The 18,390-nt window shown below is 39.0% G+C and overlaps 1 protein-coding gene across 11 annotated transcripts in view; it reads left to right on the top strand.

Annotated features, from left to right (window-relative positions):
• The window catches only part of ELF1 (E74 like ETS transcription factor 1), a 92,514-nt gene that overhangs the window by 41,485 nt on the left and 32,639 nt on the right, over positions 1 to 18,390 (top strand). For 4 of the 11 annotated variants that reach the window (XM_068929704.1, XM_068929705.1, XM_009672469.2 and 1 more), the window contains exon 2: positions 11,266 to 11,580. In XM_068929704.1, coding sequence (XP_068785805.1) covers positions 11,509 to 11,580 — 72 coding nt within the window. In that variant the 5' untranslated portion in view covers positions 11,266 to 11,508. Of the gene's footprint in view, positions 1 to 1,464; positions 1,667 to 4,679; positions 4,858 to 10,602; positions 10,849 to 11,265; positions 11,581 to 18,390 lie in introns of those variants that run through there. The other 7 variants (XM_068929712.1, XM_068929706.1, XM_009672467.2 and 4 more) reach the window with 7 other exon arrangements.

Below are 18,390 nucleotides of genomic sequence, written 5' to 3'. Positions count from 1 at the left end.
TGTTGCGTCTACAATAACTATGCCATGGGAGTTCATTAACATAGAGTGCTTCATTTATAATAGTTATGAGGAAAGTTAAATGAGGCTCCTTGCAACAAATAGATTTAAAGAGTTCAGATATAGTATGAAAATATTTTAACTGATAAGCTCTATAAATAAGAGGGGGTGAAAATATGATGTTTCTATCTCTGTTTTACCCATGTGTCACTGTTAACCACAATGTTAACTTAAATATAAACTGAAGTGCTTTTCTAAATCTGGAGCCAGAATCTCTGAAAGACTCCTAGCCTTAATTAGCGACTTGTTAAGAAAGGAGTTTGAGAAGTGTTAGCTGTACTGCTTTGTGATCTGTGTTGTACTATTTCTCAACAGAACCTCTCTTAGCTGTTTTTTTGCTTTGCTTTAATTGGATCTGTGATTTTATCTGAAGGGTTAAAAAGTTACTTAATTACAGATTTAGGTTAAAGAAATAAGCAATTAAAACTCTCCTCTTGTGTGTTTCATTCATGCTGTCTGCGTTAGCAAAGTTGTATGAGGGTAACAGTTTCACCTTGTATTGTTAACTTTAGCAAAATGGGCCGCTTGTCCCCATAACAAAGCTGCCTGTACCACCTTGGGTGATTTGTAAGAATATACATACAAATATGTTAAAAGTCTATCTAATTCTGAAGTGTATGATGTCCATATACGGAAGCTGAGCTACTTGTCATACAGGAACAGATGAAATAATCTTGTGTAGTCCTCTGCAGCATCGGCATCACCACTGATGTTTCATGGGGGTGACCAAGTGCCTTGCATAAATCATGAGCCATGCTGTGGCACCAGTGAGAGAAACCACTGCTACTTTTTTCTTTTTTTCTTTTTTTTTTTTTTCCCCCCCAGCATATTATGGGTTTAACTCGTTGCCTCAATTGTCTAGACTGAGGAATCCAGACTGTGGAAACAGAACTGGCAGCACAGCCTCCAGAAAGGCATGATGGGCTATAAGTCATCATGAGGGGCTGAAGGGAGATGAGCAATTAGTGGAGTTAGATTATCCCAAACCCAAAACAAGTCATTTGGGGTTTCTGTGAGGGGTGTTTTCTGAGGTGGTGAAAGCTATTAAAATAAGCAGGAAGTGTCTACAGGACATGGGTTTGTGTTTGAGGTAGTATAAATCTCTCTTTGCTGCTTGGTTTCTGAGTTTTGTGGGCATTTCAGAGCATGTATTCTCAGAGTTGTTGAGTTTATTAAAATAAAATCTAAAGATGTCTTTTAGCTGTCAGGTAAGAAGGAAAAATGACTTCTTTGGTTTTTGTTTGGTTTTTTTTTTTTAATAATAGATGTGAGAAGAAAAGTTTTTCCTGTTGGTAGCAAGGGTTAAACATTGAGGGCAACAGGTATAGGCAGACTTAGGTATGTGATATGCTTGACTGTTTTGCAAGGTGCTATAAACGTTGGCTCCATGTAATCTGATACCAGAGTAGGACAGGCTAACTTAATGAAGGAAAATAGACAGCAATGTAAAAGAACTGGAATTTCAAGTCTAGCTGACTAATAACAGCCTGCTGTTAGAGGGTTTTGACTGTTCATATTGCTGACAGCTGACAGCAAATGGGAGGCCAGCAACAGAAATATTTCCTAATCTGCTTTATTTTTGTACTGATTCTTTAAAGACACTGCAAAGGTAGGTTCCTTTACATTTCTGAGACTGACAGATCTGCTAAATGCAGCCTTGGATCGAAGCATGAGGTCTAAAAATTATCCAACTGTGACCAGAAGAGAGAGAGAGAGAGAGAGAGAGTGTGGGTGTGTGTGGAAGGGGAGGGTCCAGCAAACACGAGTTGTACTCAGATTACTCTGTACCTCTCTTCATTTGGTGCAATTCAGCTAAATCAAATTTAGAATCCTCAAATATCTCAAATATTCAAATTTACAAAGGCATTTCCATGGGTAGAACTTACAAAGAGAGTAATTCTGAGATAACTTAAATTGCTTTGTTCATCCTGCTTGACAGTCCAGTCTGAATAGTTAAAAATAGATAGACTGCAAAAGGAAAGCCATAGAATGCTAAAAATCAGTTTTGGAGAAGTTACAGAAAGAATTGTTACTGAGCTTTGTACTGTAGCATCTTCTGCAGAATACGTAGGAGAAGTCTTAGGAAAATCTAGATCAGTTAAATTTCCACATGCTTGACTGAAAGAGGTCACATGGAATGAGAAACTTCTGACTTGCAACTGATCTCCACTGGCCTTTTGTCAGTGCCCCCTTTAACATATATGCTTTGTGTGTGGTTATAAATCTGCACCTTTGGCCGGCAGAAAATGAATTCCTTTTTAGTAAACTTAACTTTCACCCACAGGCAAATTAAAAATAATGGCTGTAGTACTAGTTTGTGAGCAAGATAATTTTCATAGGATGGCTGACAGTTTTATATCGGTGTTTGGTGCAGACTGGCAACTGCTAATTTGTGAATTTTGGCACCTAGCCGAAGCAATTATCTTTAGTCTCCCCTGGCTTGTTTTTTTCCCACTGCCGCTCTTTATCCTCCTATATAAGGTGATTGAGGTTTTCTGGGTTGTTTTTTAATCAAAACAGCAAAATCTCTTAGGTTGAGTATTTTTTGCTGTATTTTACAAGTTTTCCTCATAGGCTGCTTTAGCTGTGTTGGAGCTCAGCCCTTCAGCTATCTTTGTAACTGGTAGACCCTCTCCCTTTGAATTGATTTATCTGAAGCTGTTATAGCTGCTTATATGATCATGATCTTAATCCTTAACAACGTTCTCCTTATTATTTAATTCTCCTTAAAACATGTGCTATTAAATGCCACAAACCATTTCATAATGCCTTTTGAGACACACATTTATTTTATGCTACTGGAGTAATTCATTTGGGTTATGCAGGTTTCTGAACGAGAATTGGGAATTTTATCAATTTACAGTTTTGTTCTTAGTATCTTATTTAACCGGCTTTGTGAGATTATTGGCAATTTAAATAACATTAGTAAGACAAATTTTTTTTACTATTTTTTTATTAATGCTGATAATTTGGTTGTAACATGGCATACATAAGAATCTTGTCTCTACAAATTTAGTATTGGATAAAATAAGAATGTTGTAGAAGAGGAAGTAGAAATCTTTTTGTTTTCCTTTTTCTACACAATTAGTATCTATAAATAGTATGTATTTAGTATTTATAGTATCACTGTGTGTGTATATATAAAATTTTTCTTTAAAACGTTTTATGATTTTACTAAGCTTTTGACATCTGTCCTGTCTGTAACAAGGTGTTCAACCAAGTGCATCTAGGCTGATGTATTTTTAATCGATTTAATCGATTTCTTTTCATCCTTTTAAGATTGGTTACTTCTCAACTTAGTTGTATGTTTCCATATTCTTATTTTATTAAATGGGAAATAAGAGTACCTGATTTTTTTTCCTTCTCTTTACCAGTAGTGCAGAATTAAAGTCAAAACCCAAAGTCAGACTTAAGTTAGTGATTTCCAAGTATTTTTAGATCAACAAATCATATTTCCCAGCCTCTGCATTTGCTGGAGAGGACCATGCATCATGCCTTAGGAAGAGGAGAAACAGATCTTCTCTGGAAGTTTTACCATTTTAATATGGATCCAAGGACCAGCTTATATTGCTTACTAAGGCCACGTGCTTGGAAATGTTCTGCAAAACGAAAATCTGATCGGGTAAGAGAGCACTAGATAGCCCACTGGAGAGAAGTTCTTAGAAAGACTGGCAGTGAGGTTGTCAGAGGCCAGGAAACTCAGTGAGACAACGTTTACAGCCAACGTTTTTCAAGTGGTGAAAACCTGACTTACACGTATAGTTTTTCCCTTTATGACAATAATTACACACCAACATTATCGTTGCAAAACAGAGATGTCTTTACGTCTCTGTTCCCCTCCCATTGATAGATCAAGTGATGAGTTTGCACAGCCTTGGCAGGCTGCAGGAGCTCTTCACACCCTGTTTTGGGTGACATCCTCCCATTTAGGGATTTCCGTTAATCTGGTTCATTTGGCCACAAGTGGATGAGCAAAGTTCAAGCTAAGTGTTCTCCCAGCAGTACTAAGGTAGTGATGAGGAGCTCTGGAGGGAGCTGACTAAACTGGAAGCAGAAAAGAAGGCTTTACCACATGTCCTGTGGGTTTTTGTTTTTTCTGTAGTCAAAACAATTATACTGAAATTAAAAGTAAGTTCACTAGAAAGGCATGCATTTCATATATTTAGTTTGGCATGTACTCCTGTGTGCGTATGTGCACTTTCACACATGCATGTGTATGTATAGAGACACAACAATGTATGGCAATAAAGTGTGATTATATGGCTGCAACTGCTGTTTCTGTGTGCGCATCCTTGCAGGCATGTGTAGGGCAAGCGCTATACAGTGAAATAACAATACGTGGTTATTATCTAAACATAGCTGAAGCAATCCAGCTTTTCTGTGAGCTAAGGCTTTAGTAACCCGAAAGCAATTTGAAAAATTTCAAAGCCCCATAGGCAGGCAATGCTGCTAGGTCACGTAACTACTTCTGAAAATGTATTGGTGTTTTCTCTTTGTGTCTGATAGCTTGTAAATACAAACTGGACAATTCTGAGTTTCTTTTTGTATCCACTAACTAGTTTTGTTTGGGCTTAAAAAAAGGGAGGGGGGGAAGGAGGAGGGAGGAGTCCGATCTCTCCCGTAATTTTGGGAGGAAGTGGGATGGGTGTTGTGATGTCGTTTCTCCCTAGACTCTTAAGGGTTGGAAAAACCAGGATTTAAGTCTTTTTCTTCTCAGGGGATGGTGAAGGGAGCCAAAGACTTGGGTCCTTGTTTCCCACTGGAATGGCTTAGCCACCTGGCTTTAAGGCAAATTTCATAGTAAGTTTTTCTGCTTAATTGCTTCTGCTTTGTAAGAACAAACATTTTGTGGGGAGGGAACTAAAACCCAGTGTTGCCTTTCTCTTGCGTGATAGGGCTAGCAAGTCTTGCTCTTTCTCTCTCTCACTCTGTTGAAGTACTTGATTGAAAGCTCAAAAGCTTCAGCAGTGGAGATGGAGAGAGTCTTCCTCACTGTGGTATCTCTTTAACTTGCTGCTTAGGAGTGGCCTTTTTGAGGTAGATGTTTTTTTTGCTGCTGAAGCGTAAAATCAGTTATTTACACAGTGCTGTACGTCTGCACACCTACGCTGATTTGGGGTTACCTTAACACATCAAGCATGCTGGCAGCAGAGGCTACAGAGGAAAAATCAAAGCCTCAACTGCACTGTAATTTTCTTAAAATTGCCCAGCAGCACTCGCAGAGTTGCTTTTGCATAGGGGTTGTGTCCAACAGCTGTGTTATATAAACCTCCTAAGTAAAAGGGACTTACCAGGTTAAAAATATTGGGGAATGTGGAAGATAGGAAAATGAAGCTTTTCGGCGAGGGGAGTCTGTAAATAATGCTGAAGTCCTTCTTGTTAGTAGTCCGGAAGAGAATCTTGTCTCACATTAGATATTCAGGCTAACAGAGATTGTTGCCGAAAAAAAGATATTTTTTTTGAAAATGGGATTATTTGGTGAAAGCGAGGAAGTGCCTGTGACTTGCGTTTGTGCTTTCTGCTCCCTTTGGAATAAACGTATGTTGTTACATGAGTTTGAGGGATGGGTTTCATTTCATTTCTTCTGTATTGACTGGATTGTGTGCCTTTTTATTATTTTTATTTAACGGATTATTATTACTCTTACTCTCTGTCCTCCTTGCTCTTTGTACTGACAGCCCATAGTGACATAGGCTGTTTTCCAGCCTTGCTGTGAAACGGGGATTTATTGATATCGATGGTTCCTTTGTCCTTAACTAAAGCCCAGAAAAGGTCACTCTGAGTTTTATTAGGTCAGCTGCTTTTTACAGTTTCCCCTAGGCAGCATTGATACTTTCATAAGATTTCAGAATGTTCTTTAACTTGCTTCTGTCGTTCCTCAGTGATAACCCTTTACAGTATTGTTTTCTATTTTGTCTTAATTTGTATGAGTAGCTGAAGTGCTGTGCCTTTAGAAATTTCTCACGCCAAATAGCATAGATGAGCTTGTTCTTCTCGCTTGTGTTTTTGCTGACTGCATATCCTCAGGGTCTAAGGACGTGGTTCAAAGCTCCTGTTCTGTGCAATTTCTTATTATTGCATAGGAATAATCAGTCTGTGAAGAGCAGCACGGTAAGTCTGGCATTTGTTAGCATTTGTGTTCAGTGCGGACAGTACATAAAGAAGATCAAAATGAGTTCAGGACTTCTGTGTTAGGAAAATTCAGTTACCGTTTGGTTTTGTTTTCTTTTCAGGGAAACCAGTTTCTATACTCTTATCCTGCTACTTGTGTAGCATCTTGCTGAAATGTGACTGTGCGAGAAGTGGACTGGCTCTGGCTTGATCCAGCCTGAGCCTCTGTTGGTACAGAGGATTTAGAAACCTGAGTGACCATCCATGTGTTTGCCTAACTTCACGAGCTGTGATGGCTTTCTGCCTTTGAGTCAGAATTTCCGGGTGATGCCTTTATTATTCCCTTTCTTCTCTTTTACTCCCCTCATCTTCCTGTATCTGAGATGTAGTTGAGAAAGGGCTTCAGCTTTTCATTTTTGTTGTGTTTGAGTCACAGCTTCGTCACTTCTAGGCTAGAGCTCGTGATGTTAAAGACTGTCTTTGAGAGTTGTTGGGAGATCAGAATTTACTTGTTCCCGTGCTCAACAAGATGAGTTGTTTCAGAAGTAACTCAGGATTCAAATCTGCATTCAAATCTTAGTGCAGCTAAGCTGTTTCTGAATTTTAAATATATAAATGAGCTCACTAATTTCACAAAATGGGCAATGAAGCATGACTGCAGTCATCTTCATTAACCCTAAATGGGACTGCATCCAGCAGGTTGCTAGAGGTGTCTCTGAGTTCAGCTGGGGTGTGGTTGATACCAAAACTTAAGCTCTGATATAATCTTGGAAGGCTATTTAAGCAAGTGTTGGGGATTGTTCCTGACGCTTTGGTGCATGTTACCTATTCCAGTGTTCATTACTGATAGTAATGGTGATGCCACTGAATTATTTTAGTGTTTTATATTACAGATTTGAATACAAAGGCAATAAGACTTTACCAGGTAATGCTGTCGGGAGTTGAAGGAGAAATTGCTGACTGGTTATTTCTGAGCTGGGGCTTAGCTGCAGTTTGGGGAACGCTGATCGGCAATATTGCAACTTTACCGTAGGAACAAAAAAAGGTTGATTTTGGAGGCCTTTCTTACTAGCTTTACTGAACTGGCCAAATGGGGGATAGCATTAAGTGCAGGGTGTATATAGTGAAGACTTGTGGGGAAAGAAGTTGTGGTGTCCAGCAAGAGTGTCCCACAAAGAATCTTCTGGGATTTCAACAGCAGCTGTGTATCAAGGGTTACACTGGCTGAATATGCTTTTTGACAGACTGATAGAGGAGGTTTTTTTCCTGGATGTGAAATGCAGTAGAGGAGGGGAATTTCCAGAGGGATTGAGAAAACTTATTGATATGTCCATTTTAAGAATTAATAAACGTGTCTTAATTTTGCTTTATGTTGCTGTGTCCTAATATTGCTTTAAATACTGTGTTTCCATAACAATAAATGAGTACAAATGAAAGCAAAAGCTTACTTATTCTCTAGTTCTGAAAGTTAGAAGTAAATATTATGGTAATATACACTTGATCCCCTTTTTCCTAGGACTCATTGTCTATAGTCAAGCTTATTGTGCATGTGAACACAATTTACACATTCTGAGCTGTTTGCAGATAACTTGCTTTCTATTCACAGATGCACATAAAATTAGAGAGGAAGATAAGTTGTATTATATAGCAAAAACAATAGCCATGTTTGTGTTAGCCTATGGACAGCAGGATGCTGTGATGCTTGGAATAATGAAAGCACAATTTCTAAAAACAGATGTGTGGGGGGGAAATAAAGAAGTTTTAGAATTGTGCTGGTGCCTGTGAAAAGCTGCTGCCGTTTTACGCGTGCTGGAGAAAAAATGTGACATGCGTTCAAGGAAAGTGATTTGCGTTATTTTGTCGTGCTCTTATTTCCCAATAGATCATTTGTTAAAACTCTGAGAACCACTTACTAGGTACCACTAAAGAGTTAATTAAAATTTTTCCACAAATAATAATAATTTGAGTGCCTCGTCTTTGTAATAGCTTTAAGATTGGATAAGGAAGCCCACTAGAGCCCACTAAACTGTTCAGTAGCTTGTCTTTGACTTTAGCCGTTATGTTGTGGTTAGATGGTGCTTTTCTTATAAGAAGAAAGTGTCTTTTTACTCTTATTTATAGAAACCTTGATTTTTTTTTTGTTTTGTTTTGTGAACAGTGTGCTGTATGGTCAACTGTATCACAGGGGTGAAAAAATTATGAAACACTTTCTAAATATCTGATCCTGCAGAGGAATCAGTTTATTGGGAACTTTGAGTTACCATATAAAGGAAGTATAAACTATTTTCACTAGTGTTTTTGTGGATCTCCTCAGGATCAAGTGCATTACACTGCTGCAGTCTCTTAAATGATGTCAAATAACAATGTTTAGTTTTACATTTCATTTAAAGAAATACAAAAAGGTGTCTTTTATAGCTCTTAATAGTTCTTCTGCCACAGTTTTTGGATTATGTGTCTTTAATGTGTATCTTGGTATTGTGGGATCTACGGTAGAAATGTTAGTGTTTTACGGAGTAATGATCTGGCGCTAAAGGAGGAATATGATAGCTTATGACTGTATACAGGGAACTTCAAAAGTCTGTCTTACGCTGGCTATACCTCCAGTTTTCTGTATACATCAGTAGCTTGTGAGGTAGCCTGCGTCTCATAGGCTTAATGTAGCCTGATTTTTAAGTTGACCTTTTTTTTTTGGCGTTATAAAGTTATCAAGCTAAGAACTTGTGTTCTTTGTTTGTACATGTGGCTGCCATTAGTGTAACTGAGTTGATTGTAGGCCCTTTATGTATTCTGGCTCTTATTCTCTCTGTACCATTAGCTTACCCCTCGTTTTAAAATAAATCTCCAGTTGGAAGTTGAGGAGGTTCTCATATTTGCCTGGCGATCCTTTGGAATGGAATTGCTCTTCACTGGTTAAGAAGGAGTGACTTCAAATATCATGACATAATTGTATTGGAGAGTTTTAATTTATGTCTTTGCAGTACCCAAAACAGGATTTATACTGAAATAAATTTCCATTTTCTTATCCTGTTTTATGAAAGAGCTGAAATGTGCCTATTAGCATATATTGACCAATTTCAATTGCTGACTGTAGGAAATATTAAGCTATATAGTATATAGGTATATACCTTATTTTCAAGCTAGCACGCTGGATGGTAGGAATCAAAGATGAAACAAGCTGGATTTTGATCCCGCTTCAGTGGCATGTGTGTAACTCTCTACTGGCTCTGTCATCCTCTAAAAAAAGAGGCCGAGTAATTAAATGTGAGGAAATTACCTAAGATTATATGGTTGCATATAATAGTTTCACTGCCATGGCCTTGCACAGGGAAAACTTGTTAAGTACTTCGTAAGTCATTCTGCAAAATGAAAGGGATTGAGGTTGAACAGTTAAAACAATGTTTTCAAAAGCATATCCTTTTCTGTTCATGCATGTAGCTCTCATTAATGCAAATATTCTCTAGTTAGGGTTGTGACTACTCTTCTGAAGTGTTTAACTGCTAACTAAAGCACTCTTTGGAAGTTGGGGAGGTTCTTGTGTTTGCGTAATCTTGGGTTTCCTGATTTCTTAGAAGGCTAGGATCCAGTGACTTAAATAAGACTCCTTGAATGCCGTGGCATCACTTCTTAGGAATTTGGGAATACCACAATCTATATGGGGAAAAAACAGCTGTTACGTTTCCTAGAGTGAGGGAGTATGAGCTTGTGACGAGATCCTCCCTAATTAAGTTGCTTGGCATCGAGGAGAGGAAGATGCCCTTCATTTTTTGAGTTTTAGTCTACTGTAAAAACAAGGCGAAGTTAACCTCCTGTGCAGATGCGGTTGTTAGAGATCACAAATGGCACCATCGCACTGCACTGCTAAAGTTGCCTGGAGACTCCCCCAAGGGTCTTATTGGGAGCATGGCCTAGGCCCAAGCGTGCATCTCATAAATGGGTACGTGTTCGATACCTGACCCTTGCTCTCTGGTCACAGCAGCGCCTAATCAAAGGCAGTTCAGAGGATTTCGACCAAAGCACTAGCCACCGCTTGTTTCGCTTCCCTGAAGACATATGGGTTAAATTTGTAGTTGGACACCAAAATATTGCCTTAGGTTCCCGGTTTTAGACGCTTGTTTCTCCTGTTGTTCTTTTAAAGTATTTGTTAGATATTTTTTTTCCTAAATATATTGGTCGTCATAGTTGCAAAAAAGGTTGCGTTTTAGCCCCTTTTTAATTGTTTTTCTCTTTTTGAGCTCATATTAGCCATGTTTACCTTTAATGCTGCTGAATAAATTAAGATGTAGGAGTTGTAAGCATCCGTTCCTGCAGTGAAGCTGTTTACATTCCGAAGTTGTGGACTATTTATTTATTTATTTAGTTATTTTGCTATTGTACTGTGGAGTGTTTTGCCTGCTCTAGTTTGCCATTACGTGGTCAGAGCTGTTTCCTTCCGGCCGCTTGCAAGCCTGTGGTAGAGATAAGGATACATTTACAGTGCATTTTTAAAAAGAAATTGAAGATGTGTTTCGTGTAAGAACTCGGCGACTTTTGGGGCAATTTATTTATTTGTTTTGCCTACTTGACTCTGCGTGAATCAAGATTAAGCTTGTTTTACTTGAAAAATAACGCCTTTGCAAAATTGGGACGATGTATAAGGAAGAGAAGGTGATATAGTGTTTGAGGTATCCTATAGCTGAGTAGGTCCGTGTGGGCTTTGATTTTTTTTTTCTTTTTTTTTTCTTTGAATGTATCTTAAAGACAAGAGTTATTAATGGATATGAAAATGCTTATATGAATCAAATTAAAAGATGGATTTTTTGATTAACTTTCATAACTTATTCTTGGTTTTAGTTTAATACTTTTAATATGAAACACTTTGAAACTGATGTCTTACTTCCTGAAACAGTTTCATTTTACTTCCTGAAACATACATTTTTATTCTCTTAAAAAAGAAAGCGGTATTAATCAGTAGAAGTAGTACCTTTGAAGGTATAGAGATGTCTGACTTCGTTAGAGTTGGATCAAACATTTAATTTGGAGCAAACTTTATTGTGACCTCTACTAGTTCATGTAGCTAAAGCAATTGTGTTTTAATTAATTTTTTTTTTCTCTCTTCAGTGATAAAAGTCTGTCCAAGTGGCAAGAACAACTCAGGAAAGGATTTCCCTTGCTTTGTTTACCTTCTGAAAAGAGAAGAACCCAGGAAGACTGACGATCTGAGAAGTGCTAAAACTCATACTTGATTTATTTTGTGATCCTGTTTTTCTGCCCGGCTGGATCTTGGTAACGCTCTGCCGTTCTTTTATATCCAAGAACGTTTTTTTTTTTTTAATGTGGAACTGAGACTGGGAATGCGTTATTATGGCAGCAGTTGTACAGCAGAATGAGCTTGTGTTTGAATTTGCCAGCAACGTCATGGAGGATGAGCAGCAGGTATGGGACGATATGAGAAGTCATATTCGTACAAGTTGATGCTGTGTATATTATGAAAACCTAAGGAAAAAAAGTAGTATGAAACACAAAACACAAAAAAGCAAGCATTGAGATCATCATTGTTGCAAGTCTTGGTACTGTTTCAAAAGCTTCCTGTTGTTTCCTGTAACTTGCATGAGCAGAGCAGAAATCGGTTGAAATGTTTTAACTTCTGCAATGTTGCAGGGACCTCCCCCTCTGAAAATGCTGTTCCTGTGTTGCTGGTCTGTGTCAGTAGATCCATTCTGGATGAAAAATTCCTGAAAGTTTGATGTTTGACAGTCACTTTAACTTTTCCAGTGTGCTGGGATAAAATCCTGAATAAAAGTAACCGTCACACTACGAATGACTAGAAGAAGCTTTAGATTCTCCTGCTTTTTACGGTTTGGCTTCCAAACTGCATTACTATGTGCATGTCAACTCTTCAGAACTAAGCTTCATAATCATTTAAATTGTCGTCTTTCACATTGCAAGGGAAATATCTATTTCCATCTCATGAGACTCTCGGTTAGGTACAGATGATCTAAACCACATCCTGTAAGTCCTGATGCTTCAGGGAAGGATTCCTACTTTAAAAATAAGTCAGCTCCTCTATAGATAGTGGTTAATGGTAGGGCTTTGCCTTTATTAACAAGAAATTAGGTATCTCAGTGCTATTGAGAGACAGCTCTTAAAAGGCTGAGAAGTACTGTTGCAGACTCTTCTCTTTGTGAAAAGCATTTTTCTCCTCTCTTTCAAAAATACTTTTGGTTTTATGATCTTGTCTCTGAGTTTTCTGTATGGGCTAATATTTGGCTGTCATTGGCCTGTTTCTGCTCTCAGAGTCATATGATCATTTCAATGAGCTGAGTGTTTTCTGTCTAAAGTGCTAACTCAGTTTTGGGTGGAACTAGTACTAAACTTCCTTCCCTGTATTTTTCCAGAGCTCGTGGTAGCCTGGGGATTTAGATATGGGAATTGCATAAACATAGTGGAAAATAAGCCTTATTTATTATCTCTGTTTGTTGCTGTTCTTACTTTATAAGCCAATGGCAAAAGGGAAAACTGAGAAGAGGAGGGCAACTTCACAGCAATTTCACAGAAGGCGTAGCGCGTGCAAACACGGGTTTGTTCTGTTTAGCCATGCATTGTGCCTATTGCAGTTTCTCTAGATGGTCATCTGAAGATCTTCAGAAATACAAAGAGCAATCACCAGGGCAATAAAACCTCCCTAAACAGAGATTTCTCTGGCCCCAGAACAAACTTTACCTTGGCATTTATCTCCTAAACCCAATAAATCCTATTCCACCTTAAGCCTAAGGAAGCAAGGTGTCCTGGAGCAAACCTTAAAGGTGATGAAATTGAAGCTGTGGAAGCAAGCGCTTAGCGGAAGGTCACTTATTGCAAACACCAGGATGCAAGAAGCTCTTTCTAAATTAAGGAGTGGATTGAATTAGTTGAGATATCAAAGATGCAGTTAGATATGCAGATGGCTGCTTGAAGGTAGATCGTAGGGCTCCCATTTAATACCTGAATGCTTCAGAGGGGAAAAAGCTAGTGAGCCGGAGCAAGATTTCACTCAAACGAGATTATGTAGTATAACATTAACCCAAAAAGAATAATTATGTGTATATATCTGTTTCTTGTAACGTGGGAGCTGAACTGTTCAAGTTTTTGAGTTCTGGAAAGAAGAATTGTATTTGGGGGTAGACATCGCAATTTGTTTACTTAGAAAAGTTTTTAGCTCTGGAAGTGCTCTGTGTTGATCAAAACAGCATTTTTTTGAGCTTTGTCAGAATATGAAACGTGACCTCTTTACGCAGAGGTATCAATTAACTGATCTTTGAGTAATTATTTTTGCTGTGGCATTGAAAGAACTTAGGTACTTCTCTTGTTGTCAAAGCTTTATCTGGAGTCCTTTTCTGCCAAGAACTGTCCGGAGCTGGAACAGCTGTGGGAAGAGCTTTATGGTATATATTGCAGTTATGCTCAGTGTTTTGGGGAAGTCATAATTCATGGCTATTTAGTTATTGTGAAAAGTCTTGATTAAACAGCAATAAATTATGAACAATCTCTTTGCAAACGTAAGCCTTCAGCCAACTGCAGATGCCAATGGGAGGGACTTGATCCCATGGTTCTCCATGAACGGGAAATAGTCTCTCTAATCAGCTTTATCCTTTTCAGTTTAGAAAATACTGTGGAGTTTTGGGTGTTTTTTGGCCTCCTCCTCCCCCCCCCCCCCCCCCCCAAACTCTCTGCACATTCATTTGTAGTGTGGTCCCTGTATGACCAGGAAGAAATGAGATGAAAATACTGTTGTAATTTTGAGAAGGGAGCAAGTGGCTTGTACTAACACTACTGATAACCTCGCTTACTGTAACTACATGTGAAAAATGGTGGTTAAATAGAGGTTTTGCATTTTCTAAGAGGGACTGCACACGCTGAAAAACTAAGGGGCAGCTCCCAAAGGCTATGGCTCAGTCAGCGCTGCTACCTAAAACTGCTTTTTATTTCTGCAGCTGTCCTCTCAATCCCTTTTCATTTAGCCCTTCATTACATTGCAGTTAAAGGGATATTTGATGAGGATGTTCTAGATTAAAAAACAAACAAACAAAAAAACTTAATAGAAGCAGCGACAAAGGCTGCATCCATAGAGGCAATTCTTAAACGGTGTCAGGGACAACTTGAATCGTCGGGACCGTTCAGTTGTTAGCCTGGTCCCCAGCAGGCCTGACTTGTGCCAGCGAGTGCTCTCTGAAGTGGCCCTGAAGCACACAGTAACCTGTAGAGCCTTTCTTTGTCTTTGAGGGATGTTTCTCTCACCTCTTCTTCTATAACTGCAGTCTTTGAGCTCTTAGGCTGGGCAGTGACTTTTGCACTCATGCCTTAGTTTACTCTTCTGCTTTCCCTGGTGTTGCCATGGGCTTTCCGAAAAGTTAAGTCACCTCTGCGTGCTGATGGAGCCAGAGTCAAAAGCCCCTGCGAGGCCGAGGTCTGGGTTTCTGGCTGTTTGCGACTCCTACAGAAAGTCCCCCCCTCTTGCCCGCTTCTAGTTTTATGAAGGCTTTCAGGAAATGATTGTGAGATACATAAGAGGTTGTCTCACCAAGAAAGCAAAAGCAAATGGCATTTATCTGCTTTTAAAATCCTACTGTGAAACTTGGTAATTTCTCAGATCCTAGCTGTGGGAGCACCTTTAAAGTCGAGAGGCCGCCTGCGCTGCTGGCGCAGAGGAATCTCCATCGAGGAACGTGAGTGACAGAAAACTGAAGTCCATTTTCTGTTTGCCAAGATCACTTCACCTAGTTTGATTTAGGGTTTTCACCAAAATAAATGACGGACTGTATCTCAGGTTTGAAATCTGTGGATCTTGCAAAGCCAGCCAGTTTTGTACTGAATTTGTTTTGGTTTGGTTTTTTTCCATTTAGCATTTCTGTGCTCATATTAATTGGATGCTTTTCTTCCCGTGTACCATTCAATTGTACAAAATTTGCTCCACGTCAATTGGAAGCTAGTCGCCATATTTTTTCTGGATAAATTCTGAGTTATTTCTTGCAGGAGTTGTGGTATGAGAAGACAGTACTTCCAGAGCAGAAGAAATCCTCTTCCTTATTTTCCATTTCTACAACCAGTACAGTTTTTGGATCATCTGTCAATTTAACAGCTAATGAGAAAACTCTCAGGGGGGGGAAAAAAAAAAAAAACTTTAAAAGTATGCCGAACACCTGACATTGTATTAGACAGCGGGAAGGAAAATCATTACCTTTAGCATTCCACCAAGGAGGGTAGAGTTCAGTTTTTCCCATCCACAGTGGATCATGGAGAGTGACTGATACTTTCCAGAGACATATTTCAGGGAATATTCCATGAACTTCAACATATGCCTCCAAATCACGCTCTAAATTGTTACAGAACTGTCTACAGGACTTTTTTTTTTTAATAATTACACTGTGCAGTACTTTGCAGCTGAGACTTGAGGAGGATTCTAGCAGTAGCTCAGCTCCTTTATTTATCTAGGAGATGTGGTAGATGCCCCAAAGCCAAGCCAAAACATCAGTGGAGCTAGGATGTCGTGTTTTAACTGTATTTTGAAGGTAGCAAGAGCAAGATGAAGCAGCAGAAGTAGGAGAAAGGAGAGATCTACAAATTGCTTTTTCTATTGGTTTATGTACTGATTTCTTGAAATTTGTTGCTTGCTTTAACTTGAGATTTTGTTTATTTCAGAAAGAATGCTCTGCTTTGCACTCTTTCCATTTTTGTTTGTACACATAGAAAAACCTTTGTATTAGAAGTAATTTATTTTATGATCTTGCTATTAGGGAGATGATTTAATTATTTTAATTGAATCACAGCCTTCTAGGTGAAAACAGTCCTTAATTCAACATCTGTTTTTCCCTGTGTGTAATTGTTATTATATGCCAGCATGAAAGGGAACTGTAGCCAGCGTGAGCTTTCTGCAATTCTAAATGTGTACAATGGCATTCCTGCATTTTACATTAACAGAGTTACAGGAAGTTTCAGCTTGGTCCTCAATTGGAATTCAGGCACTTTTTATAAGGCCAGAAAACTACAGAAGACCTGAGATTAAATTTTGCTTTTCAGTAGTTACATATACATAAGGATGTAGTAATAGCAGCTTTTAAAGCTGAGTGGAATGCTTGTAAAATCACAATTCATTGCAAATATCGTACAAAAAATGAATGACTATTTTTTGCAAAAATGTGTTTCAAATTAATTAGTTTGAAATTGTATGCATATTTTTTTCCTCTGAATGAGTACTGCGTATTTGTTACAGCCATTCCTCTTCGCAACCCTGGCAAGAAAGAGAATCCCTGCTTTGCAACTCAGTAATGTATGAATTGGAAGGAAGTGTAATAATGGTTTTGAGAAACAAAAGGCCAGAAGTGGTACTTACTCTGACTCTTCCAATTTAAAACTGTTATTATTTTAAAGAAAACCACATTTACAGTATCCCAGTATGACTGAATGTTTTTTTTGCACAATGCTTAAACTTGCTTCTGTGTTCATCTTTTGCCTTTCTGAAGGATAGTGTGTCAGTAAGCTCCTTGAGTAGTCTGGCCCTGAATTCAAGTGACTAAGTATTCCCCAATGGTAGTGGTTTTTGTACTGAAGATGGACATTCACAGTGACCATGCTGGAGTGTGTTTATGACAGTTTTTTCTAGACACAATCAAAGTAGAGTTTTAACCTTTCAGAATAGATCACATTTGATCATACTGATCAAATTCAGCATACTGCTAAACCTGAAAACTGCAGCATGGCAGTAACATGGGAAACTGATTTCGGTCAGTGATGAAGCACGTTTCGGTAGGGAATGGATGACTGGGCGGCAGTAATGAGGTTTCACAGCAGAGTTACTGACTGCTAGGGTGTAATGTAGATGGGGCTTTGAAAAGCTGAGATAAAAACGTGTAAGAATCAGTTGGTTTTATTTGTGTCCGTAAACGTTTGATGTCGAAACAGTTTTCGATGACTTATCCCCACTAAAGAACGAGGGTGTTGGAGGTATTTCTGCATCTCAGAAGCTAAGTCAGTGACATGAACTGTAGTCGTTACAGAAGGACGATGCAGAGCCAATGGTGGTGTTTTGTTTTTTTTTTTTAATCTGGAAGGAGCTAACGTGAGGTGTGTCCTAAGCACAGACAATTATTCAGGCAATCCCTTGAGACAGTGTATGTCCTGCAGACTTTGCAGCTATCAAGCTGGGGCAGCCACAGAAGTGGAGAGGAAGAGACGACTCGCTTTGAAGGTGCCATGGGGAGGCAGCTGGCCAACTGCAGATGAACGTGTAACAAGACAGGCATCTACATCAGAAATAGGTACCCCTGTGCCCGCACCCTTTTATAGGCAATGGAGAGACATAGGTATTTTTAGGGCATAATTCATCTTATCATAGAGTAGGAGCCTACAGTTGGTCAGGGAAGTTGTGCCCTAAAAACACAGGTTCCCCTCTGTTGTCTCTGAAGGAAACCTTGGGCTATTAGCTCCAGTTTAACTGTCCGTGTCACCGTTACTTGAAGTTAGATGGAATGAATTTCACCCTTTGTCCCTTTGAGCTGGAGGAGGAGGAGAATGCTGAAGTCTTCTTATTCACGTTTTCTGTACCCAGAACCCATGTTTTTTGCCTGCTCAGTAGAAGATTGAACAGGTCCTTGCAGAGCTTGTGCTGTTCTTTTTGCTTGCCAAAGATGACAGGAGCCTAAGTGAAAAATAGTATGTGATCCTTTTCTCAAATGTAGTTACATATGTGCATGTATAATAGGTGCAAGTTCCACCCCATAAGCATTGTGTTGTGGGGTGTTACGGAAATTGGGATGTTTATAGCATAGATAATCTCAGTAATGAGGCTGAAATGGGCCATCTTCCTTCTAGTTCATGTTTGCAGAACATGTTGTGGCAAATAAAACCTTTTGGGCATACAGTATTTTATTTTTTTCTCTTTGGAGTGCTTTTTTTTTATTCATAACTATTTTGTTTTTATTTAATCACATCTATTTGCTTATTCTTGCCTGGAAGCAAACAGGAGCAAACAAACCCGGAGGCTGTCAGGGTCTCTAAACAAGTAGGATGCACAAAGTGAGTATCTTGCTTTCTGAGAAACAGCCGTGACCCGCTGATTACTAGTGGTTCCCAGTTTCTCAGCCCCAGCAAGACACAGCTTCATAGAGGCAGCTGCAGAGGATGTGGGGTGGAAGCGCTCCCATTGCTCGACTCAATACATGTCCACCATCTGACACGCTTATCGTCCGAGAGGGCTTTAGTTAGTCTGCT

This window comes from Struthio camelus, chromosome 1, assembly GCF_040807025.1.
Source record: "Struthio camelus isolate bStrCam1 chromosome 1, bStrCam1.hap1, whole genome shotgun sequence".
Classification (NCBI taxonomy): Eukaryota; Metazoa; Chordata; class Aves; order Struthioniformes; family Struthionidae; genus Struthio; species Struthio camelus.
This window is presented reverse-complemented; position numbering and strand designations above follow the sequence as displayed.